General features: G+C 34.4%; 5 protein-coding genes across 17 annotated transcripts; 2 read left to right on the forward strand and 3 right to left on the reverse strand.

The window, feature by feature from the left end:
* Positions 1-609: 609 nt before the first annotated feature.
* On the reverse strand, positions 610-4,947 carry LOC104706403 (protein FIP1). Of its 2 annotated transcripts, XM_087461801.1 has the most exons (15): positions 4,899-4,947; positions 4,491-4,784; positions 4,215-4,306; positions 3,998-4,102; positions 3,787-3,836; positions 3,582-3,648; positions 3,423-3,495; positions 2,948-3,003; positions 2,260-2,353; positions 2,043-2,127; positions 1,774-1,836; positions 1,585-1,644; positions 1,325-1,417; positions 1,072-1,134; positions 610-878 (listed from the first exon to the last, which is right to left on the reverse strand). In XM_087461801.1, exons 2-15 carry the CDS (start codon positions 4,547-4,549, stop codon positions 789-791), a joined length of 1,050 nt encoding a protein of 349 aa, XP_087317927.1. In that variant the 5' UTR covers positions 4,550-4,784; positions 4,899-4,947; the 3' UTR covers positions 610-788. The 2 variants fall into 2 exon arrangements, with proteins under 2 accessions (XP_087317927.1, XP_087317926.1); XM_087461800.1 differs by lacking the exon at positions 4,899-4,947 and having other exon boundaries at positions 4,491-4,835.
* A 5,399-nt stretch (positions 4,948-10,346) lies between these two features.
* LOC104706404 (uncharacterized) lies at positions 10,347-12,044 on the reverse strand. 9 transcript variants are annotated; one of them, XR_015564014.1, is made up of 6 exons: positions 11,848-12,044; positions 11,553-11,674; positions 11,293-11,444; positions 10,940-11,111; positions 10,720-10,747; positions 10,347-10,588 (listed from the first exon to the last, which is right to left on the reverse strand). XR_015564014.1 is itself a non-coding variant. In XM_010422597.3 (5 exons), the coding sequence occupies exons 1-4, from the start codon at positions 11,900-11,902 to the stop codon at positions 10,743-10,745; spliced, it is 354 nt and encodes a 117-aa protein (XP_010420899.2). In that variant the 5' UTR covers positions 11,903-12,044; the 3' UTR covers positions 10,347-10,588; positions 10,720-10,742. The 9 variants fall into 9 exon arrangements, 4 of the variants coding, with proteins under 4 accessions (XP_010420899.2, XP_087318224.1, XP_010420897.2 ...); XR_015564012.1 differs by having other exon boundaries at positions 11,830-12,026; XR_015564015.1 differs by having other exon boundaries at positions 10,940-11,214; positions 11,830-12,026.
* Positions 12,045-12,320: 276 nt separating this feature from the next.
* On the forward strand, positions 12,321-16,375 carry LOC104706406 (protein trichome birefringence-like 5). Of its 4 annotated transcripts, none has more exons than XM_010422599.3 (5): positions 12,321-14,140; positions 14,568-14,760; positions 15,067-15,260; positions 15,517-15,675; positions 15,863-16,375. In XM_010422599.3, the coding sequence occupies exons 1-5, from the start codon at positions 13,527-13,529 to the stop codon at positions 16,182-16,184; spliced, it is 1,482 nt and encodes a 493-aa protein (XP_010420901.2). In that variant the 5' UTR covers positions 12,321-13,526; the 3' UTR covers positions 16,185-16,375. The 4 variants fall into 4 exon arrangements, 3 of the variants coding, with proteins under 3 accessions (XP_010420901.2, XP_087318221.1, XP_087318222.1); XR_015564010.1 differs by having other exon boundaries at positions 12,339-14,140; positions 15,067-15,349; positions 15,465-15,675; XM_087462096.1 differs by having other exon boundaries at positions 12,395-14,140; positions 14,582-14,760.
* LOC104706405 (uncharacterized) lies at positions 16,348-18,224 on the reverse strand. The gene has a single exon (XM_010422598.2). The coding sequence runs from the start codon at positions 18,095-18,097 to the stop codon at positions 16,487-16,489; it is 1,611 nt and encodes a 536-aa protein (XP_010420900.1). The 5' UTR covers positions 18,098-18,224; the 3' UTR covers positions 16,348-16,486.
* A 461-nt stretch (positions 18,225-18,685) lies between these two features.
* LOC104706407 (protein PLASTID MOVEMENT IMPAIRED 1-RELATED 1) lies at positions 18,686-23,529 on the forward strand. Its single transcript, XM_010422601.3, has 3 exons — positions 18,686-18,940; positions 19,692-22,125; positions 22,242-23,529. Exons 2-3 carry the CDS (start codon positions 19,709-19,711, stop codon positions 23,323-23,325), a joined length of 3,501 nt encoding a protein of 1,166 aa, XP_010420903.2. The 5' UTR covers positions 18,686-18,940; positions 19,692-19,708; the 3' UTR covers positions 23,326-23,529.
* Positions 23,530-25,522: the final 1,993 nt, after the last annotated feature.

Raw genomic sequence — 25,522 nt, forward strand, 5'->3', positions numbered from 1 at the left:
AAGGAGGTGATCGAGTATAACGACTTTGGTGTCCTCTGTATGTATCGGGGAGCTTTGTAAAATTCTTAAAATAGAATGACAAGTTGTCACGTTTACATAAAGTCAATGACTAGAGTGTTTTCTATATTACAACATACCAGTCTTGTTCGAAAAAGTCATTAAGGAGTTAGTCGTTGGATAGATAGGTTGTGCCTACTGCCTAGCGTCTAGCCTATAAACAGAGGATTATTTGTAAATTAATCGAAGTCTAATTTATCTATGGTTGATATAACAATAAATATGTAATTTTAAATACTATTTATTACCTGTCATTGGTAAGATCCGCAAGCAACAGAAGATATCACAGAAAACAAAATTAGAAAAATGTATTAGAACCGAAAACATACCCGTGTGGAAGAGGAGACCACTAGTAATTAATATGGTGTCATTTTGTATGAATTCGTGAGAAAACATTCTTCTTGTAATCAATCTGCTACTGAATGTTCCTACTCGAATGTAGTCGATGTATCCGTTGAACCGGCTGCTATACCGGTTTAAACCCTCTTTTAATTAAAAGCTTGGTTTTGACAAAAAAAGAAAACAAAAAAAAAGGATTCGTGAGAAAACTTATTTTCAACAATATATTTATTTACAATTTTTTCATAACTCATTCAAATTATGCATAAAGAAAAAGTTCCATTCTAATCAAACATTTCAAGAAAAAATGCAACAAAGATTTACAAAATAGTGTCAAAATATTTGTCTACAAGCCATGTGAGTTACAGAATAGCTAGATGATGTATATGCTTTTATGCCACCTGCCTCTGGTCTCTTAGTGCCGAAACTTTCTTCCGCAGTTCAAGATTTGATATCCTCTCCACCTCCAGAGCTCGTTCGAGCTACACATTCGGTTTAACATTGTTAGCCTCAGAAAACAAAAACATATATTACGCAAAAGGGTTTGGATTCGATAAACCCGATATAGGAAGGAAACTATAGAATGATAATTTAACATAGACTTTTCACGAATCATATTGCATCTCTAAGACATGCCTCTACAAAAGACAAACGAGAGAGAAGATAAGATTGTACCTTTGCAGCTCGCATACTCCATTCTCCAAGAATAGCTCTTAATCTTTCATTTTCTGCAACATACTGTTTTAGGAGTTTCAAAACAGAAGATGATTGAGTTAATTTCACAGATCCGAAGATGTGTAGCCCTTGCAAATTGGTCGATGCAAAAGATTTCATAGTAAAGCATTTTTTGTTACACATGATGTGACTGTGATCTTCGTGGAGAGTATGTTATGTTCTCATGTTCTTATGTTTATAAATAGTCTCAAACCTGATTATTGGTATTCCGAACGTGCTGTATCTCTCTATCTCTCTCAGAGATCAGAGATCGAGCAAGAGTAAGCTCGGAATGGAGTTGATCCACCTGCAAACATACAATTTTAATCTATTATCATCCTCCATTTCGAGATGCCACATAAAGAGTATTAGCCATGAAATGTCAATCAGCTATGATATGTTTTCCACCAAGGTTGATAATTAAAAATTAACCATGCGAATTTGCAAGTTTATCATTTGTTAACTGAGCTTTACCTCAGCAGAAAGTGTTCGTAGTTCCTGATCACGAGTAGCCACAAGATGCGCCAGATCAACCTGAAAGTTCATCATTTAACAATTGCAAAATTAAAATCACAGTGGAAGGAAATACATGGATTTTAAGAAAATTATCAAGAATGTTGTTAGCATGAGGAGTCATTAATTTTGTAATGGAGCAGTTCAAACCTGAGGAGTGCTGCTACTACCATTGGTTTCATATTTGCTTAAAGACTCCTGCAACCGCAGAATCTGGAGAAAAAAGAAAGAGAGAGGTAAGAAACTCACTCTAGCGAAAGCACAGGATAATTCTGCATATAATTAGGCTGGATGATGAAGAACTAGAAAGAGCATTGAACGTAGGATTACTAGTATGATACTGTAGACTAGTAAGAAATAACACAAGCATCAAGATTCAGAAATGAAGTACTCATGATAAATATTCCATGTATTGTCACCTCTTCACTGAGATAATGGAGATTCTCACGCTGATATTGCAGTAGAGCCATTTGCTGATCAGAAAGGCGACCAGCTTCATGGTATCTGTTTTTCAAGAAAATAAACTGAAGACTTGAGAATTGTATAAGTATCGCCATGGCATTATAAGGTTGTCATGCTAAATTTGATATTCATGACGACTACGAATATAAGGTTCCAGTGAGATTGTGAAAGTACCTCAATCCCTCCAAAGCAGCTGGTTGAAGGGGAGAATACAGTGAATTTAAGACATCGGGCTGAGAGTTAACTGAGTTATACTGGCGAACATAACCTACCAGTATTAAAACACAGATAAGAAGAGCTGCATAATAACTTAGTTACATAATCTCTTACTAAACAACTGGCAGAACAATGTAACAAAAGAATGCATTATGCTCTAGCCAATGGCTCTTTCGAATACACTGTATGACAGGTTCTGCATTAAGAACAAAAAAGGTACTGAAACCCAGAACAGCAATTCTTAAAGATACTTCAGTGATCTCCTGATATTCAACCACAAACTATAGCCAATTGTAAGAACTGCATACATGATACATATAATTACAAATATATGACCATAGAGTGTAGAAAGTTTGATGGTAATTTAGCATGCATTTTATCGCAATAGAGCCCAGAGGCAATGGAATTATTTCAGTTATGCTCTATGGGTCAGGTACACAAGAAATGAAAACTGACACTTAGCAATCATGGCATGAAATTTTGAGACTAAGAGAAGTATCCAGGCTTAACAGCTGAACCTGGTGTATTTCATATATCTAACAAACAGAAAGTGAATCGATTTGGATACTGCTCTAGTTGAGACACTAAAGTAATGCTGAATGCATGCCTAAAAGTGTAAATATGATTTCTAGACCGTATGGCTTACCAACAAATACAATCATAAAAGAAGCGGCAGATATTGCTTCAACAGACATGATGAACCTGCAAGATTAATATGCTCGTAAGCGTTTTCGACCTTGCCAAAACAAAGGTTCCTTCACCAAGTTTTTCCAAAATAAAAAATAAGAAAGCCATTGTCAGCTTCTATATACTACTTCTAGTCAATAGCATCAATATAAACATCTTGTAGGCATTTATCTAAGAATTGGTAAACATGTTAAGTCAAATATGTCACCTGCGTGAATAAAAACAGTTTATGAATAAGGAGTTTCATTATGAGATAGTAGTAATTTTCTTAGCAAAGTTGGAAGATGTTTAAGGATGGAGTCAGAATATTCCTTTTATTCGTATAATCGTCGAAGACAAAAAAAATAAAAACAGAAAATGTGATCAACTGAACAGAACAGAAAACTCAAAAGAATGTATAAGCAGTTAGAGTATCTAAAAAGAAGGCTGCAGACCTCTGTACAGTAAAAATGGGAAGAACACTGACGTATGGTCTCCACACCATGAAAAGCAACATAGATGCAGTCCCTAGAACAAAACAGAGTCACCTTATTGAGTGCAAGAAATAGATATATGTAACAATATATGATTGGAAAAGTAGCATCAAAAATTACCATATGCCATGATGGCAAATGGCAGACGAACTACATGTTTCAATTTCTGACTGAAACTGTAATAACCCTGCAATAGAAGGTTCTTTCAGAAGGTATTTAGATGAAATAACTACAACTACAATAGAGAATATCGACCCATTTCTACTACATAGGTTTAGAAAATAAATAAAACGAGCAGTATCCGCCTGGTTAGAACAAACATTACCTGCAAGCGTATTTTCTGGACCTGATTGACAAAGTATTGCTGAAACATACCTGTTGCAGAAAATAGTCATGATAATTTTATACATATCCTGCAGTAGTCCTCATGACCAATTAACAAATGTACTAGGCAGTAGCATACCACAATTTAGTCTGAAATTGCTTCTAAACAAAGATTGTAGTAATAAGCTTAAAAAGGGAGTATTGTAGTTTACCTGTTAACATCAATAGAGCAACATTGCAGCTGCAAAGTATCGAGGGGATAAGAGAGTCTACAGACTGAAGTATCCACGGTGCTCCAACTGCTAAAATAGCATAACCTGCCTAAAAATTTTAACAGACAGTAAATACAAAAGAGTCAGACACTCATGTTTTCTCATAATGCTTATAAAAAGAAAGTTACAAATACTCTTGAGGTAAGTTTAGAAGCACTTGCCAGTATGATCAGATAAATGCAGCTTCCAACAAGACTTCTAGATTGACGATGACCGAAGAGAGGAGCTTCATGTAGAATATCAAGAAACCTACAATCAGAAAAACTGGAATGATTTTTTTGCATAATAGAGAGAATTGAGTAATCTGCAATATAATTTGAAGAAAAAAGAAAGACGCATTGGATCTGAAGCTCAAAATTGGCTATGAGTAGAGAGAGAAGGAAACAAAGCGATCAAATCATCACAAAGGAAAAGACTTGGGGGTTGAGCTTACATAGCATTGTCTTGCTCCGTCGCGGGATTGAAGGAAGAAGATCGTCGAGCGTTGGCCATTTTGGTATTGGGTTTCTGCTTTCGCTTGTGGGAGTGAAAAACTGTAAATCTCAAGAGACTTGTAAATTAGGGTTGAATCATATTCGTTGCTGCCCCCCCAATCTAGAGATTTTGATAGGGAGATGTGAAGAGCAAGGCGTAAGAATTACTAGAAGAAATCATTGAAGGGATTAGAATGTTTGGTAGGTATAACGCTCGCTCTTTAATTGGGGGTTTGTGCAAAAGTCCCCCCCCCCTCTTCGAACAACCAGTCAAAATTTTGCTGAGATTGTCTGATTGGTCCAACAAAAGGATTAAAAACAAACAAACAAAAAAATATTGAGTGGATTTTGCTGGGCCTAATTACTACTATTTGGAACTTTTTAAGGATTTTAGTGAGATTAAAAAATGGTGATGTTACATTACAACAAGAGTTATGGGAAATATTTACATAAAGTTTACTATAATTTATTAGTTATAAAATAATAGTAAAAGTTTTATTTGATTTATTCAATATATTTTATAATTTTTTACATATAATTTAATTAGTTTTATACTTTGATTTCAACCCTCTTCGGTAAAATATACAATTTTCAAATCAATGAATCATATAAATTTAGTAAAATCCGGAAAATAAAACAAAATTCGTATTGAAGCGGTTGTGTTTAAAAATTTCTATTTAACTTTTCGTTTTTTTTAGTTGTATATATTATATTGAATAAAATATAATATTTGTGAATTCTAAGATTTTAATAAGATGTCATTACGTTGATGCGCAGTGCAAAAAAATATTTAATAAATTATATATAATATTTTCTATTTTAAAATATAAGCAATGTTGTATCTTAGTTTTAAAATATATATATGTCATTATTAAACGATTTAGGGGTGCATATATTTAATCTTAGTTTTATAAATAAAATTAAGTATTATAATTATTCTAAATAGTTTGTAATTGTTTCTAAGATTTCTGAAGCAATAAATAGAATCTGTTAAATAATTTCAAAAATATTTTCTTATTATTTTGTAAACTAATATAAGCTTTTGTTTAGTTAGTTATTAAATTAACTAGGTATGGAACCCCCGCGATATTGCGGGGAACTCATTTTAGTAAAATTTTTATTACAAAATTTTTATAATTAAATTTATTTATTAAACTATTGGGATTCCTAAACTATTTAATAAAAATTTCAAAAACATACAAATTTTTAAAACATTCTTTATATCTTTATTGAAAAATATTCTTTAAAAAATAATCTTACCTTCACATATGATTAAATAAATAATTATCAATGCTACACAAATCAAATTAAACAACTTTTTACGATTAACTGCCATGAGATAACATTGCAGTCGTGTTATTTCGTTCGCTTTATTCGTCGTAACCTTCACATGAATAAATGAAATCTACAGTCGTGTCTTCTCTTCTTAACCCTACATTCATATTTTTGTATATTTTATGAACCGTTACAACTTATTCTCTTGTTATCAAATATGATATGTAAATGATTATTTTTTTATTTTTTATTTTGTTTTAAATGATAAAATTATGAATACATTGTATAAGACACTATAAATCTCTTAAATAATCATATAATAAATTACAAATATTAAAAATATTAATTGAGGACCATTCTTAAAATGACATAATGATTTGTTTAAATTCATTTCTATTACTTATTTTAATCCTTTTTAGCATAACTCAAACATATTTCTATTTCCAAAATCGCTTTTTACTTCATAAAAAATGAATATAAAAATTACTATTTAGTCAATCAGTAAGAAAATTATCAATCCTCTCAAATTTGAATATAACTAAACAGAAAATTATCACATTTTTTATTTATTTGAATCAAAACTCAGTTATATATTCATATAAAAAAGAATACATCTATTTTCATAAAGGCAGTATTGTAAATGAATATATAATACAAACAACTATCGTTTTATAGATGAAATATATTTGTATATAAAACAACCTATAGTCATTAAACATTTTGGCAATTATAATAGATTATATATATATGGTTAATTCAATATTGAATGTACTTATTACTTATTTTTCTCTGTGTAAGTTGCTGGTTAATTATCCCGAGTCACACATAAATAAATAATATAATAAATATTAGAGGGGAAGAATAATACTTAGAACTTATAACAATAATATTTAGGTGTATGATATAACATCACAATGTGTGCGTCTAAGGAAGATGGTCGGCCAAGGACGGCCGGGTTCATTGCTCACACACACTCCTCTTTTTCTTTGGCAGTCAGTTCCAAAACCTTTTCAAAATTTTATAATATTTCATATTCGGTATCTTTTGTTGTTAAGATTTCAATTTGAGTGTATTATGACTAGAACTAAATATACAAATTCCCTTAACCTATATGAAGTTGTAGATAAATCTTTGTCATCAAGATAGTTTATTGGACAATCATCTCAACCGTCAATCTTTCTGTTGATCACCGGTTTTCCATCTCCCAATAAACTGAATATTCCCAACTGTAGAAAATATAATAGAACGAACTGTGATATTTTATTTTTAATTTTACCTTGATATTTCATAATCAGATTTTTTTAAAAAAAAATAGAATATAGAAATCCATATTGTTTTCTATAATACAATTAGTTTTCTAATCAAAAAAGCATGGAGTAGACAAATATATATATATATATATATATATATATATACTTGTGACAAAAAAAAAAAATATATATATATATATACTTGTGACAAAAAAAAAATAAACAAACATATACAAGCCAATATGCTCTTATTTTCTGAAAAACCAACTTGAACCACATTTTTTAACAGCTAAAAACAAAATTTTCGGTTTGGATTCATACCAATAGAATGATAACCCTCGATGAATAGATGGTTGTATACCTAGAGACTGAATATAATTAAATATTAGAACGATTAACAAAATATATCAAACTGCAATAAATTTTTCACAATGATGAGACGTCATTTCTAACAAATTCTCTTTTAACTAATACAAATATACAGAAAATTTGAATACAATAATGAGAAGTTATTTATATATAGATTTCTAAAGATGTAAACATTTGAATAGACACAACTGTTTGTAAAAGACACAACTCTATATTCAACATACGCAACTTTTTAAAGAGACGCAACTGTAAAAAATTTCTGTCAAAAATATAAAATAAAGAAAATTTGAATACAATGATGAGAAGTCACTTATATATAAATTTACAAAGATGTGAACATTTGAATAGACACAACTGTTTGTAAGAGACACAACTCTACTTTAACAGACACAACTTTTTAGAGAGATGCAACCGTTGAAATTTTCAATCAAAAAGACGCAACTTTTTAGATATATAAATATATATTTTACGAAAATGTACTACGAAAAATCGCAACTATTGTTGGTATTTTTTCAGATTGTTATTATTATATTTGAATACAATTTGAATACAATGATGATAAGTTATTTATATATAGATTTCTAAAGATGCGAACATTTGAATCGATGCAACTGTTTGTAAAAGACACAACTCTATATTCAACAGACGCAACTTTTTAGAGAAACGCAACTGTAAAAAATTTCTGTCAAAATATAAAATAAAGAAAATTTGAATACAATAATGAGAAGTCACTTATATATCAATTTATAAAAGGGAAAAATGTCAAAAATATCACGAACTTTCAAATTGTGGCCAAAAAAATCATCAACTTCTAAAATGTCATTTAAATCACCAAATTTTTGTTGACTTTTCAAAAAAATAGATAACTTTCGTTGACTAAGCCATTTGAAACACTACGTTAAATTTTCAGTTAAACGGTGATGACGGAGTTAACTTCTGTCTGAATCTCTGTTATGTCAAAACGACATCGTTTTAATTAGAAGATAAAACAAAAAAACTTTGGGTCTAGTGGGAATCGAACAGCCTACCTTTGAAGGCTCATCATCAGCTCTCTACCATTGAACCACAATAATATTTCGATATTAACAAATAGATATATATATATATATATATATATGTAAACAATCGATTAAAAATAACAAAACTAAAAAACTGTTATATGTAATATATTTATAATATATATGTTATCATATCTTTACTCTTTATATATATATATATATATATAATATAAAGAGTAAAAATTAAATATTTTACAAATACCAAATAAAATCTACAAACAATATGTTTTATTTGGTATATATGTAAAAAACCGTATTTAAAATTTATGCACTTCATCCCAATAAATAAGACATACTAATTTAAATATATACATGCTATCAGTTATATATCTTACTTTGTATTTAATAAAAAATATTTGTATAGCAAAGAAAAAAGTTATATTAATTTTTGCTTTTTATATTTTATATATATTATATTCTAAAACGTTAATATATATGTAAAGTAATGATATGATAACATATATATATATAAATACACTACATATAACCTTTTTTTAGTTTTGTTATTTTAATTGATTTTTATATATAAATATATCTCTGTTTGACAATATGTTGAAATGTGATTGTGGTTCAATGGTAGAGTGCTTTTTTTTAGTTTCAAAGGTAGCATGTTCGACTCCTGCTTGACGCAAAATTTTTGTGTTTTAATCTTCTAATTAAAACGACGTTGTTTTGGCTTAACGGATGTTCTGACAGAAGTCAACTCCGTCATCGCCGTTTAACTGAAAATTTAACGTCGTGCCCTAAATGGCTTAGTCAACGAAAGTTACCTATTTTTTTGAAAAGTCAGTTTTTGGTGATTTAAATGACATTTTAGAAGTTGATGATTTTTTTTGCCACAATTTGAAAGTTCGTGATTTTTTTGACATTTTCCCATTTATAAAAGATGTGAACATTTGAATAGACACAATTGTTTGTAAGAGACACAACTCTACGTATAACAGACGCAACTTTTTAGACAGATGCAACCGTTGAAATTTTCTGTCAAAAATTTATATATATATATATATATATATATATATATATATATATTTTACGAAAAGATACAACAAAAAATCGCAACTGTTGTTGGTATTTTTTCAGATTGCTATTATTATATAGATTAAAATACAATGGCATTTTTTGTAATATGCCTCATGATAGTAGAGTTAAATTTCTAACAACATTACTTAATTAAGTATATAGAGATTGATGAGAACAAGATTGCACTTTGAATAGTATGATAAATTTTAAAATAGATTCAGCAGATTTGTCGCACCATTCTTACCATGTAATCGTTTAAAATTATTTTTTCTTTCACCAGTAGTAATCATATAGAATTCTTTTTTCCACCAAATAGTAATAATCATTTAAAATCCGTAGTCTCCCATCTATTCTAAGTTCTAAGCCAATGCGATAAGTTTTTTTTTGTATGAATACAGCTAGTTGGTGTATGTATATCATCAAGTTGAAAAGAGAGTAATCTGTTTCCAGCCCATTATTTTACTTTAACACACACTTAATAAGTAACACGTTTAATTACTTCTCTTATAGATTTTCTTAAACTTTCTATTATGAATTATAATATCTTACTAGTTGCTTGAGACTTTAGTGATTTTGATGAGTTTAATATCCATATATGTCTTTGTTGTCAGGTCGTTGTCTTTTTTTTTTTTTTTTAACTATGTTTGTAACCTAATCTTCTAAACATTTTTTGTCTTCAAAAAAAAAAAAAACTAATCATAAACGATAAGATCTTAGATAACATTAACATAGATGTGTGTAAGTAGCATATTCCCACAATTGTGATTTTACTGTTTAGTTTAGTGATTGCTTTTGTTACATTCATTCACTTATTGACCAATTTAGTATGAATTCATGAACATACTCGAAAATTATTTAAAAATTACCTCATTTAGCATAAATATAGTTGCATTTACGAGATATAATTTGGAATATTGACCTTAATTTGGAGTAGTTTTAATTATTATTATTATTACAAGGAATCACAACCCTCTCAAGGATCACGGATGCCAGCATCACAAAGGCAAGTAGGGCGCCAACACCAATACCGCCACCAACACAATGAGAACAACAAGAACCACATAGGCAACAAGCGTCAGGAGGCTGGACAAATTCATGGTTTGAACGGTTGAACCGGTAATTGCAATTTTAAAATCAAAATGAAATTTCAAAATCATGAGTATATATCACAGCTATAACAAAGATAAAAACAACTCCGGGGAAATTGAACTCACAGCTAGAACTTGAGCTTTGCATATCAATCTGCAAAAAAGAATCTAACAAGTAAGCAGCTGCTAAGTAATAAGCGAATCAAATAAATGAACTATGTTTCTACAAGACTAACAATATCTTCTTGTAAGTGATTTGTGCGAGCATTGATATTGTTGATGCAGATGCTAAACTAGATTTGCTAAGATTGACATTGCACATAAAAAGTGCAGCAAGAAGACTCACATAATGATGAATCATCCATAATCCAATCACCATTAGGTCCCCTATGCATTTCATTCTCTTCCAAGCAAGGCTTCCTTGTCTCAGAGGCCCCTTCAACCGGCTTCAAAACTCGCTGGAAGCCAACCGGCTGACTTGCAGCTGCCATTGTCCGCCTAGTTTGTTGGATGCTCGCCTGTTATGGAGCTGGGCTATTAGTTTGAAGAAGGCAAGTTACAGAACGGTGCAGTGAAGGCTCGCGAACTCCATAACGAAAAGTGCTAAGGTCCTCTCATTTACTATTTGCGTAAGTTAGTTTTTTTCTATAAAAGAGGGAAAATTTTGAAGATGAAGTTAAAGCAAAGCACACAGTTTACCCTAGATGATCATAGACATTTCCTTCAAGGTAGAATTTTGTGAAGCTATTTATTTCACATAAAGGAGGCCGACATGGTAAAGTATCTATGGCTGATCTGACATTTTCAGCCTCATTATTGCCAGTTGTAACATTTAATGGAAGCGAGACTCCCTATGAGACAGATCCATAAGCTCTTTGTCACATGGATTCTCAAAAAAAAAAAAAATGCAGCTCAAAGAAAAAACAAGTTAATGATGGACGAGAAAGAAGAGAACACACTTGTGCAATGATCTGAACAATATTGGAAGACAGAATAACAAGTGTCTCGACCACACTCCCGCTTGCTACATTCGCTTTACTTGTCCCCTTCTTAACAATTCTTGCATTCTTCAAAACAACGCCTACACAGAAAAAAGTCAATTACAGGGAAAAAATATTAATTTGTCATATTGGGTTCGAACTCGGGTATGGGGAGGTCAACAGTGGAGAATTTACCATCCGTACTACTGAAATTTTACGTAATTACATGTAAAAACAAACTATTTAGTTAGTTTACCCAGGTCAGGTGACCCACCTTCTTCCTTAGTAGGTCCTCCGTTGAGAAGATCCCATTCACAGATCTCGAGCATATAATGTGTTAGAGGAAGAATTGTATTAGACTCTCATGATTGCAATGATACAATATGCATTCTCTTATATAGAGATTTAGTTTCCTATTTTAAGATATATATAAATGTAAATAATATATTAGAGATAAATATAAAGATTCCTGAACTATATATTATGAATCTTCATGTAATATAAACATCCCTAAACTGGGCTAGAAGGGAAGCACGTGAAAGAGTGTTGGCAAGAGAAACAGTAAAGTGGGCTAGAAGGAAAGCACGTGAAAGAGCAGCTGTTGAAGCTCATGCAAAAGTTCAGAGAGCTGCTGTTAGGAAGGCTTCTGATGTCCGTGAGCGTGCAGAAAGAGCAGCGGTTCAAAGAGCCAAAAAAGGTCTTGCCAAAGCACGTGAAAGGGCAGCTGCAGGGGCACGAGAAAAGGCTGAGAAAGTTGCAGCAGAAGGGACTAGTGAATTCATTGAAGTGGAAGAGGACGAAGGAGACAGTGTTTGTTCTCTGAGCAGTGACGACACAAACACTCGTTCTAAACCTGAGATGGAAAGAACAATCCCGGAAGGCAGAGACAAATGTTTGAACACATTGGTTAGCTTTTCTTCATCACTTAGATTCTTTTGTTTTGACGACTGTTTGAGATATTTTTTTAGGAAAGTCAAAAGTGGAAGTTGTGGAGGATTCTGATGAAAATTAAGTTAATGGGCAAACAATGTGCGAATTGTTCAACTTTGGCAAGGTGTTCTTTTGTGAGCAAGTTTTGGCACAAGGCGGCACAGGATGAAGAGCACTGGGGGAGATTTATGATACTTGGTGGTGTTACATCATATAATCTAGTAATTTACAATATCGTATCATAAATTTAAAAATCAGATTCAGCAGATTTGTCACACTATTATTACCAAGTAACCATTTAAAATTCTTTTTTCTTTCACTAGTAATCATATAAAATTCTTTTTTTTCCACTAATGATTTAAAATCCATAGTCCCTATTCTAATTTCTAAGCCAATAATATAAGTTTTTTTGCATTAATTCAGCTAATTGGTGTATGAATATCATCAAGCTAAAAAGAGAGTAATCTGTTTTCCAGCCCATTATATTTTTAGTCTTTTTAAGCTAACACACACTTAACACCTTTGAGTACTTATGTTGTAGATTTTCTTAAACTTTCTATTAGTGATTTTGATGAGTTTAATATCCAAATATGTTTTGTTATCAGGTTGTTGCCTTTTTTTTGCGTGTTTTAACCTAATCTTCTAATCATTTTTTGCCTCAAAAAAAAAAAAATAATAATAATCATAAACCATAAGATCTTAGATAACATGTGTGAAAGTAGCATATTCCCACAATTGTGATTTCACATTTTAGGTTAGTGATTGCTTACTTTGATACATTCATTCACTTATTGTCCAATTTAGTATGAATATATGAAAATACTCGAATTTTTTTAAAAATTACCTGATTTAGCAGGAATATAAGTGCATTTATTTGGAATATTGACCTTAATAACATAGTTTTTTTTTTAAAGTTAATAATTAAAAAAAAAAAAAACATTGAACGCTCGAGAAGTCGCATCTGACGGGTGAGTAGCGCGTAGCTCTCTAGCTCCACTCCGATGGTGGTAGCTTCACTTCACAATGTCGACTTCTTCTTCTTCTTTCCCTAGCTTCCCTCGCACCATTGTCTCCTACACTGTCACAACTTCACTCTTCATCGTTATCTTCCTATGCAGCGTCTTCCTCTTCACTAGACGCACTCTCGAACCTTCTCTCCAACCTTACCACGCCGCCGACATCCCTCTCTCCGCCGCCGATCCACCCCGTCCCACGCCCCTCCTCCCTCAAATCGAGCCTCACGAACACGATGCTACCGATGTTAACGTCACCGTGGAAACAAATCCAAAGGGGGAAGGCGATTCACGCCGCGGCGATGACGTCGCGGTAGAGACTGAGCTGAAACTGAAAGATGTGGAAGATTCGACGAAAACTGAGCCGGAAGAAGAAGAAGAAGAAGGAGGAGGAGAATCTCGCGTCGAAGACAAAGTTGAATCTGTAGACCAGGCGGTGGTTGAGAAGATGAGAGGCTGTGATTTGTATAGGGGATCATGGGTTAAGGACGATGCTGAGTATCCATTGTATCAGCCTGGATCGTGTCCTTATGTTGACGAAGCTTTTGATTGCCAGAGGAATGGGAGGCGTGATTCTGGCTATCTCAATTGGAGATGGAAGCCTGACGGTTGTGATCTCCCACGGTATAATAGCTTTTCGAATTGACCAGCATTAAAGTTTCTAATTTTTCACATTACATTGTTCATGATTGTTGTCGAATCTTACGATTGAAATGTAAGTTAGGGACTGCCATGTAGCTTTGTGCTGGTTGTGTTCATGAGTTGAATTGTCCTATTAGCTGATTGTGAAGCTAAGGTTATTTGAACATATAAGCTCTCTTAAATGCGAATATTGTAACTCTACATACAACTTTAATGGGGGATTCCTGTGTGTTCACTGTTCAGTAATCGTGGCTTCTGCTTTCTCCTTATACAAAAAGAGCAATAATGAATGCTTAGTCCTTGATCATACATGCTGTCACACTTTAGATAGCAGAAACACCTCATGTACAATTTCTGTTTGTGCATAGAATGTATTTATCCCCTTTTTTTATTGACTTTCCAATCATAGGTTTAATGCTACAGACTTCTTGGTGAAGCTACGAGGTAAAAGTTTGTTGTTGGTTGGAGATTCTATGAACCGTAACCAGTTTGAATCAATGCTTTGCGTTCTCCGAGAAGGTTTATCCGATAAGAGTAGAATGTACGAGGTTTATGGCCATAATATAACAAAGGGGAGAGGCTACTTTGTCTTCAAGTTTGAAGTAAGTCCACTCTTCTGCTCATTGTTGCCTGTTTTTTCGATTGAATGTTCACTGGTATTCTGGTGATCTACACTGCTTGTAATTTGGTGCTGGAATAGGCAACAGAGTTACGATTGAAGTAACCCCAATATACTGTTCTTTTAATATGGATCCTCTGGAGTTTATTAGAACTCCCAGGACCCCTTTTTGTGACCGTTAATTTTTGTTGCATTAATTGACATATTTTTGTTTGAGACAGTATCCATTTGTGTGCATCTTTTTTCTATTGGTTAAATTGGGGTTAAGATGTGTTATAATGTCTGACAGGATTTCAATTGCACAGTAGCGTTTGTGAGGTCACATTTTCTTGTAAGGGAAGGAGTTAGAGCAAATGCTCAAGGAAACACTAATCCGACCCTTTCGATTGATCGCATTGACAAGTCACATGCTAAATGGAAGCGAGCTGACATCCTTGTCTTTAACACTGGACATTGGTGGGTTCATGGAAAGACCGCCAGAGGGTATGGTTCTTCCCGTTCCTGCTTGCTTTATCACAATTCTTCACAAATGTTGACTTAATCAGAGAATTTCCAAATACCAAACTCGAGATGTAGGGTAAATTTATTTTCAGCTGTAGTATCCATTATAGTTTCTGAATTTCTCATCTAAAAGCTTGATTTTACTGGTGCATCCCATTGTACTTTTGTTTCATGACACCTCTCTAGAGAAGGACGAGCCATAAATGGTATATGACATGGTGAATAATAACTAGTGCAGGAAAAACTACTACAAAGAAGGTGATTACATCTACCCGAAATTCGATGCGACTGAAGCATACAGAAGGTCGTTGAAGACTTGGGCAAAATGGATTGACCAGAATGTGAATCCCAAAAAGCAGCTTGTATTTTACCGCGGATACTCCTCTGCCCATTTTCGGTAATCCCTGATCTTTTATTTACCTCCCGAAATCTTTTATTAGTAACAAACTAGTTCATTTCGGTTTTAGCTCTTAGGTTCAGATTTGTTTTGGTTTGTTTTATAAGTCACCCGCATGCACTCTTGTTGCGGTTTTCTTACAGAAGAGTTAAGTTCTTCAGCGTATTCTGTGTCTTGACTTGAACAGGGGAGGTGAGTGGGACTCGGGAGGGTCATGCAATGGGGAGGTAGAACCGGTAAAGAAAGGTTCAATCCTGGATTCCTATCCTTTGAAAATGAAAATAGTCGAGGAAGCCATAAAGGAGATGCACATTCCTGTGATTCTCCTAAACGTGACAAAGCTGACTAATTTCCGCAAAGACGGACATCCGTCTATCTATGGTAAGACCAACACAGAAGGTAAAAAAGTGTCAACAAAGCGACAGGATTGCAGCCACTGGTGTCTGCCAGGAGTTCCCGATGTTTGGAACAATCTTATATACGCGTCTTTGCTCCTTCAACCACATTAGGAGAACAAATGACCAATTCAGTCGTCTTTGCTCCTTCAACCACATTCAGTCGTCACTGTTGTTAGCAGTGACATCAAAATTTTGTGTATTTTATCACGAAAAGTAGTTTTTTTGTACTTCTATGTAGAGGTGTGAACAAACGGATATAGGACGAGATTTTCAGTTTTTAATGGAAAATATTTTTTTCATAATTCTCAAATCAGCCAACAAAATCTCAAAGACGTATTGAAAGTTGAAACTATAACAAAAATTTAAAGAAAAACTAGCAGCAAAGCAACCAATGATGACTCGACACTCCATTTTCATGGTGACATCTTCTTCTTCAAACTCTTGATCGTCTTCACTCCTCTACGTGCAGCGGGTTTCGCTTTCTTCTTCGTCCTCCTGGAAGCCAACTCCCTCACTGGGCCAGCCGGGATTCCTTTCTTCAGAGCACTTCCTCTGGGAGTAGCAGACGGAGGCAACCTCAAATCTTGTGGAGGTAGAGGGCAATGAGGTTTCCACACCAAATTGTTCTTCATTGCGAATCTTACTCTCTTTGAGCTCTTCTCACTGCTCGGGCCGGCTAAGCTTGTCTCTGCTGCATCTCTGTTAACAACAGTAGTATCTTCTTGCACTTCCCCTTTGTTCTCTCTTTTCCTCTTCTTGGACTTTTTGGTTATTGACACAGGTTCTGCTACTTCACAGACACTTGCAACCTCACATTTTGACGGACTCATTTCAGATGCAATCTTCTCAAACTCCTGTCGAAGATCCGATATCATAGTTTCATCAAAAGCTTCATCTTTCTTACCAAGATCGATAACATCATCATCCATAACAGCATCCTCCTTGGCACTGCATTTTTTAGTCTTTGAAGAACATTTCTTCAAACCCTTTTTCTTCGAAGAAGACCCATTTGCAACAATCTTCTTAGACTTAGAAACAGCATTTGATTCAGACTCAGACACGGGAACCAACTCAGGCACTTCATCGTTACCAGGACGAGAAACTTCTGTGATAGAAACTTCGATACCGGAACACGACATATCCTTCTCCAACTGCAAGAACTCCTTGTGAATAGCAAATATAGCTTTCCTACTACCCTGATGGCAATCCGGAGAAGAACCCATCTCATAAAACCTCTTTGCAAACTCCATAGACAAAGCAATAGATCCCAAAACCACTACATCATCATCCTCAGGCACTTCATCACTCCCAGATTTTTTAATTAACAACAGCTTCTTCCCCATCTTCAGTAACTCATCAAACAAATTACTCTTAATCTTCCCAACCAAGATCTTATCATTAACAACACCCAAAATCTTAACAAAAGGAGCAATAAGGAGTTCCAAAACCTCCCTCTTTAGTGGAAGAAACGGTCTAAGCTCCTCAACAAAAGCAGAAGCTATATGATAGTTAACACCATTCCCTTGAAACTTATCACCAGCAAGAAACGTACCATCGAACAAAACACTCATCAAACGACGAGTTAATTCCAAATCCCACGAGTTGCTATCAAGCAGAGAGAAGAACCCATTCAAAAACCTTCGAATCAAGAGGTAGAACTTATCTAACCTGAGGCGATCAATGCGTGACCACTCACGACGCATGGTGAACAAGAAGACGGTGAAGTAATGGAGAGACAAAGGAAGAGGAAGGGAATGAAGAGCAGAGGAGAGACGATCGATGAGTTCTGATTGGTAAAGAGACTTATCGGCATGCCAGATGCAGTAGAAGATTCCTTGCCATAGCTTCTTCATGTCTTCATCGGAGATTTCGGTTTGTTCAGGGAGCCAAGTACCAAGAACGGTTCGTAAGGATCTGTCGCGGATGGTTTGTTTACAAGAAGCAAGCTTTTTTATCAGCGATTTACAGTCTTCTTCAATGGGTAATGATTGCTCTGCCTGCACAACTCGGTTGCGTTTCACCATTACTGCTATCGAACTCTGGGGAGGTGACGGCAGATTCTGGGGTGGGGGAAGTTGAAGAAGAAGAAGAAGAGGACGTAATAAGGGTTAGGGTTTAGCTTTTTTGTTTCTTTCATTTTGTTTGTTTTTTTTTACATTTTAACCCCTCATCTTTAGAATTGTTTTTCTTTGATCTCCAAATCATTCCGTAGGTTAAATTTTATGAAAATTAAAATTCTTTGGAAAGTAGCTATTGTTTTTTTTCTTCCCTTAAATTGTAGATCTTATTTTCAAATTTTTGAAAAACGAACTTATTTTAAAAGGAAAAATCTTTTTTCAAAATATTCTCATGGCATAAAAAGAAAATGACATTGCATAAAATTAGTAATTAAATATTCCATATATTTTTCTGCTATTCATCAATAACTTATTTAGTAAATAAATAAATATATCTATATATATATCAAATTTTGATGTGAAAAAAAAACATTTTTTAAATAAATGGTTTATTTTAGATTGGATCTGAGATATAATTGATTGGGACATTAAATTCAAATTCAAAGGTGTAATAAGCACGAGGGTTATACATCACTAAAATAATATTTGAAGGCCAAATATACGAAATAGTAAAGAGAATAAGGTACTCCAAAAAAAAATATTTGAAAAGTTCAATTGAATTTAAAAAGACAAAGGAAAGAAGAAATGTAAAAAAAAAAAAAAAAAAGAGAGAAAAATGGAATAAAACAAAGGTGTCTTTCCTTCTTTGTGTTCTTCGTCATCGTCTCTGACGCTCCCCTCCCATCCCATTCTTCTCTTCTTCGAAGCTTCGACGGAGACGACTTTTCTTTACTCTCCCTTTCACGCCCAGTGAGTTCTATTTCTTCAATCCTTCTTTCGTTGGTTTTTTCTTTTTTGTCGCGTCAATTCAGTGATGTTGGGTTGCTTGGTTCTATTAGCCAAATTAGCTCCGATCGTTTGTTGGAATTGGATCTATCTCACATAGCACTGAGAGTAAAATTTCGTATTGTAATCAGAAATTTTAAGGTAGCTTGTCAAATCCATGAGAATTGCAAATGTTATGGCGTGATATTTGTGGCTAGAGTTTTTTTAAGTCATTAGACCTCATCGAGAGCTTGTAGCAAAACTTACATATCTGTGTCTTCCTTCTCTCAATTGATTGTGTACAAGCCAAAAAGCTACAGTAGAATTATATGTGAGAAAGGAGTCAGAGGACGGCTCCTATTCTCTCTGTTTGGTGCTAAATTGTGTCATTTCTTCTCCATTTTAAGGCGTAGGCTCGTTTCAGAAATAGAGAGGGTGAGTTTGAATCATATCTTTTGATCCCAAGTTTTCTTGCTTTAGGGTTTCAAATTTAGTATCCAATTATTCTTTTCAATAAAGTAGTCGTGTACTTAGACAACTTAATTGGGTTTAGCTGTCAATGTCTATGTGATTGTGAGCTCATATTAGGCCGTATGTATGGCAATCCCACATGTTGCATATGCTGGCCACGTTACCACTTTCTTCTGTTCTTTTATCCCTGTCCATAACAGGTTAACACTGCTCCTATTTGCTTCTCTGATCCTGACCTGACAGAAAAAAATTCTGCAAATTTCAGGTTTTTCAAAGTACAAGATGAGTAAAGTTAACAGTGAGGAATCTTCTAGTGGCCAGAAATTGTTGAAGGAGGTTGAGTCAATAAGCGAAGCTCTGTATGTGAATAAGAATCCTAGGGGTTCAGTTTCTAGTCCTAACAAGGCTCCAACAAAACCTTTGAATCGTAGCCACTTGGCTGACACTCACAAGGAGAAGAAATCGTTTTGGAACTGGCCTCTCAGAGCACTCTCTCATGTCCGAAATCGCCGGTTCAATTGTTGTTTCTCTGCCCAAGTCCTTTCCATTGAAGGTTTACCCCCTATATTCCAGGATCTTTCTCTCACTGTGCACTGGAAACGTCGTGATGAATCTTTAAGCACTCGTCCTGCTAAAGTTTCCAACGGAAGAGCTGAGTTCAAGGACAAGATGACACATACGTGCTCGGTTTACGGAAGCAGAAGCGGACCTCATCACTCAGCTAAGTATGAAGCTAAGCATTTCTTGTTGTATGTCTCTCTGGTTGGATCTCCTGAGGTTGACTTCGGAAAACATCGAATGGATCTCACTAAGTTGCTTCCTCTCACACTTGAGGAGTTGCAGGATGATAAAAGCTCGGGTAATTGGTCAACAACATATCAGTTGACTGGAAAGGCTAGTGGTGCTACTCTAACCATGAGTTTTGGGTACACTGTTGTTGGGGATACTCGTAATCCTGCTTCATCAGGTAGCAGTCAAATTTTACGCAGTTCTTCAAATGTACAACAAACTAGTAATAACACAGGGTTGGCAAGAACGATTACTGCAAAGTCTAGTCTAGGGAATGGAATGTCCACGTCTCGGCGTTATGATCATGGTATTGTTAACAAAGACGCGCATTCTACATCCCAGAATATGGAGGAAATTAAAGATCTTCATGAAGTTTTGCCCGCTGCAAAATCTGACCTGGTCGATTCTGTAAACATTTTGTATCAGAAATTGGATGAGGAGAAGATGGGTCCAGTAACTGATTCTCAGTTCGAATTTGATGTTGTCACTAAACACATTGAACCTTTTGAGTCAGTGTCTCGTGACAAAGAAGATGCAAATGCACTTCAAAGCAAGCCTCTGGTGGCCTGGAATGAAGCTGGTGTTCCGTTTGAGGAAATAAAGAAAGCTGACGAAGTTCCTACTGCTCAAAGTGACGAAGTTGGTACAGAAAATTTTCCTTGGGAAAAGTCCTTGGTAAAAGGTAATGAAACTGATACCCCTTTTGAAGACACAAAAAAAGCTGGTGAAGTTCCTACTGCTGGAAGTGACGAAGTTGGTACAAAAAATTTGTCTCCAGAAGAGCCCTTGGTAAATGGTAATGAAACGGATGTTCCTTTTGAGGAATTAATGAAACCTGTTGAAGCTACTATTGCTAGTGGTGAAGAAGGTGTTGAGAGTGGTACAGAAAATGTCCTTCCAGAAGAGGGGAACAAAGATTCTCTAAAGGACGCGGAAAGTGTTGTTACTCAAGATGCTGAAGAGGTAATAAACGGTGAGAGAGACTTGAAAGAAATGATAATGAAAGATCTTGAATCAGCTTTGAAAAGTGTAGAAATGTTGGAAGCAACGGCGTCAGAAGACGAAGAAGATCAAGAAAATCATGGAGACGGAGATACATGTTTTCTAACACCAATTAAGGAACCAGCACCATCAAGTTCGAGAGATGTGGCTGAATCTGTGGCAAGTGAGTTCTTAGACATGCTAGGTATCGAACACAGCCCTTTTGGTCTAAGTTCTGAGAGTGAACCTGAGTCCCCAAGGGAGCGCCTGTTAAGAGAATTTGAAATGGAAACCCTAGCTGCCGGTTCTCTGTTTGATTTTAGTATCGAAGCTGATGATCCCCAAATGGAATTTGATGAGAACTTCTCGAAAGAGTATGAATCGGATTTTGAAGAAGGTTTTGATCTGGCATCCCTCGTTCATGATATAGAAGAAGAGTACCAATTGGAATCTCAAGCAAGAGTTAGCGAACCCAGGGCCAAAATGTTGGAAGGCTTGGAAACGGAATCGCTGATGCGTGAGTGGGGTATGAATGAAAACACATTTCAGAACTCTCCGCCTCACAATGGTCATAATGCGTTTCATCCAGCTGATTTTCCAGTGAAAGAGCCATTTGATTTGCCTCCTCTTGGAGATGGCCTGGGTCCAGTTGTGCAGACAAAGAATGGAGGATTCTTGCGGTCAATGAATCCCTTACTGTTCAGGAATTCCAAAGCTGGAGGCAGCTTGATCATGCAAGTGTCAACTCCAGTGGTGGTGCCTGCTGAGATGGGCTCTGGTATCATGGAGATTCTTCAGAAACTAGCCACTGCTGGAATTGAGAAGCTCTCGATGCAGGCAAATAAAGTAATGCCTTTGGACGATATAACAGGGAAAACCATGGAAGAGGTGTTGTGGGAAACTTCACCTGCAATTGACGGTGGGGACAGGTTTGCATCAATCTTATCATCACTCGTTTTGATTTCATGAAAGGTTTACATGAAAATTGTGCTTAACACAGCTTTTCTTACTAGTTGAATGTATTTGGTTTATCTTCTCAATGCAGGGATCATATATCAGAGCATGAATCTGATGATACAGCTTGTTTTGTGAGGGGAGGTGAAAAACGAACATCATTCGCAGCTAAGCCAAAAAAGTTTGGTTCAAGCTCTGGTAACAATAACTCTGACTCGGAGTATGTGTCACTTGAAGATCTTGCTCCTTTGGCTATGGATCAGATTGAAGCACTTTCTTTGGAAGGATTGAGAATACAATCAGGAATGTCAGATGAGGATGCACCCTCAGACATCACTGCACAATCTATTGGAGATATCTCAGCTTTCCAGGGGAAAAGTGGGTGCGTTGGTCTAGAAGGTGCTGCCGGGTTACAGCTTCTGAACGTAAAAAATGATGGGGACGATGATGATGGTTTAATGGGACTCTCCTTGACTCTTGATGAGTGGATGAAGTTAGATTCAGGGGACATTGGTGACGAAGACGAAATAAATGAGCGAACTTCCAAAATTTTGGCTGCCCATCATGCTAACCCACTAAACTTTATCCGTAAAGGATCAAAAGGTGAGAAAAGAAAGGGGAAAAAGGGAAGGAAATGTGGTTTACTGGGGAATACCTTCACCGTAGCACTAATGGTCCAGCTCCGAGATCCACTAAGGAACTATGAGCCAGTAGGAGCTCCTATGCTTTCTCTTATCCAAGTTGAGAGATTGTTCGTCCCTCCAAAGCCCAAAATCTACAGCACAGTTTCAGAGCTGAGGAAAACGGATGAAGAGGATGAGGAAGCGGAGGCAAGTGGTGCAGTCAAAGAAGAGAAAACGATGGAGGAACAAGGGATCCCTCAGTACAGAATCTCAGAGGTACACCTTACTGGTATGAAGAGCGAGACCGATAAAAAGCCATGGGGAATCACGAGTCAGCTGCAGCAGGTACAGTCTGGTTCAAGGTGGTTGATGGCTAATGGAATGGGGAAAGGGAACAGCAAGCTTCCTCTTATAAAACCAAAACCGGGTTTCACGAAGGCTGGTGACAAGTTGTGGAGTGTCTCTGGTTCTGGGTCTAAATGGAAAGAGCTTGGGAAAATGGGAAAGTTGAACACACACGTGCGAAATCCGAATGTGATAATGCCAAAATGAAATTAAAGAAGTAGCATGTATCTGCTTTGTGTTTATTGATGCTAAGCAAAAGTATGTTATGTGGTGTGGTGGATGTTGTAGATTCACTTCAATTGTTGCATCTGTTTTAATATTATGTGTGTCTAGTTTAGGTTTTGCGGATCAAACTAATCCCTGTTTGTGGTACAGTTAAGAGATCAATGGAACAAATTACCAATAGTTTAGATTTATGTTCTTGCCATAATGCTCGACATATAGGGCAAGAGTTATGTGTTCCATCAAAACAGGGAGGAGTTTCCGACGGCTTAGCAGAAGATCAAACCTCAGGGTTACAATAAGATTTCTAAGTAAAACTTTATGTCAATATGGTTGATATGGCAATCTATCATGTATGCTGCTGTATGATAGTCGTCTATATAGGTTTGTGTAACAAACCGAAGATTTGTTTGCATGTGTGGAGTGGTCAGATATGTTAAGAATTTCAAGACAACTAGATTTTAACCCGCCATATACTGTGTACATATAAATTGTTTATATTTTATATTGTTTTTGTTTGTTAAATATTGGATATTTTACAAATAGAGAAATAACTAAATTTTTCGATTGTTTGTACGGTTACATGTTTATAATAATTTTTAACCCGCAATATACTTCATGACCATTTGTTTGTTATATTTTGTTTGTTTTGTTTAGTGTTTCAGATTTTATTTTGATTTTAATTATTATGACAAAAAATAAGGTATCTAATACAGAATAAGTTATTTATACGCTGTGATTAAGTCACATTTTTCCTAAATAATTTAATTATTTTATCCAATCTTATTTAAATCAACTTAATTTTCTATATCAAATATTCTAATATTAATAGTGTTGACAAATAATAAAATAAGGATTTAACCCGTGTTAACACAAATTTAATGATACTTTATTAGTTCCAACATAACCATATTATATAGTATTTTAATTTTTTTAATTTTCCATGTTCGTAATATTTTAAAATTTTATTAATTTTATATATATTAATTATAATATTTAAAGAAATTTTATCGGAGTTTTTCTTATGTTAAGAATCAAAGCTCATAGGTTTTGAAAAATAAAATAGGAATCAAATTGTTGTTTTATTTGTTTGCAAAGGATTCAGAGATAAAAAAATCTTCAATACCCAATAGAAGATATGATTAAATATATCATTGTTTTTATTTCCATATTGATTTTAGTTAGAATGGAATGTAAAATATTTAGGAAACAAAATCTGAAGTAATGCTATTTTGAAAATTTTATAGGGATTAATTTTGTAAATAAGTTTTTAAATAAGTATAAATAAAAGGGTAGAACCAAAAATGTAATTAAAAAATGTATATATAGATTTGTGTGTTAAAAGTAGTGAAATCTTTATTGTTGTTGTTATTACATAAGCTTTCATTCAAAACAAATCGAGTTCTCTTATTGAATAGGATGTATAATTTGTGAATGATGAATAATTCTTAACATTATAATGAAAATATTGGTATGATGGAAGTTAGTTCCACCAGTTGGTACGAACAGGTACAATCACTCGGTCTCCCACTAGATTAGGTGGGAACGTTCCACAAAATCAAGTAAAAATAATGTAGGATAATGTACGCTAAGTTATGTCAAATTCAATACAAGAGAGATAGAGAGATAGAGTTTTACGACGACAACAGAGACAGAAGATGGGAATCACATAAAACAAATATGTTTTAAGATTAACTAGCTAACAACCCGCACTATATGCGAGATAAATCTATGCAGATAAAATTAAAGCTATGAGTAAAGTTATTTTTTAGGATCTAAAATTTGTTTGTGTAAAACCCGTGAGAATATGTTTAGATCAATTTCCTATAATAATGATTATTGTGATAATTTTACTTTGGAAACTTTAAATATGGGAATAGTAATCAATTTTTTTTAATAGGTGAATAAATTCCGGTTTTGAAAACATTTTAGATTTAATGATTTTATAGTTTAATAATTAAATATGTTATAAAATTATTAAAATAAATTTTAAAATTGAAATGTTAGATTTTTTAATTAATTGTAAAAGAATATTTCTTAATCCTTCAATGACAATTATGTGTAAATATTATAAAAATGAGAACAATAAATTCATTAGTGTTTAGAGCTTACAAAATAAAAAGAAGAAAGGGTTTGGCAGTTTGAAAAGCAATTCCGCAATCTCCCAAACAAAGACAGTGCT

Source organism: Camelina sativa, chromosome 8, assembly GCF_030686135.1.
Source record: "Camelina sativa cultivar CO46 ecotype springtype chromosome 8, ASM3068613v1".
Taxonomy (NCBI): domain Eukaryota; kingdom Viridiplantae; phylum Streptophyta; class Magnoliopsida; order Brassicales; family Brassicaceae; genus Camelina; species Camelina sativa.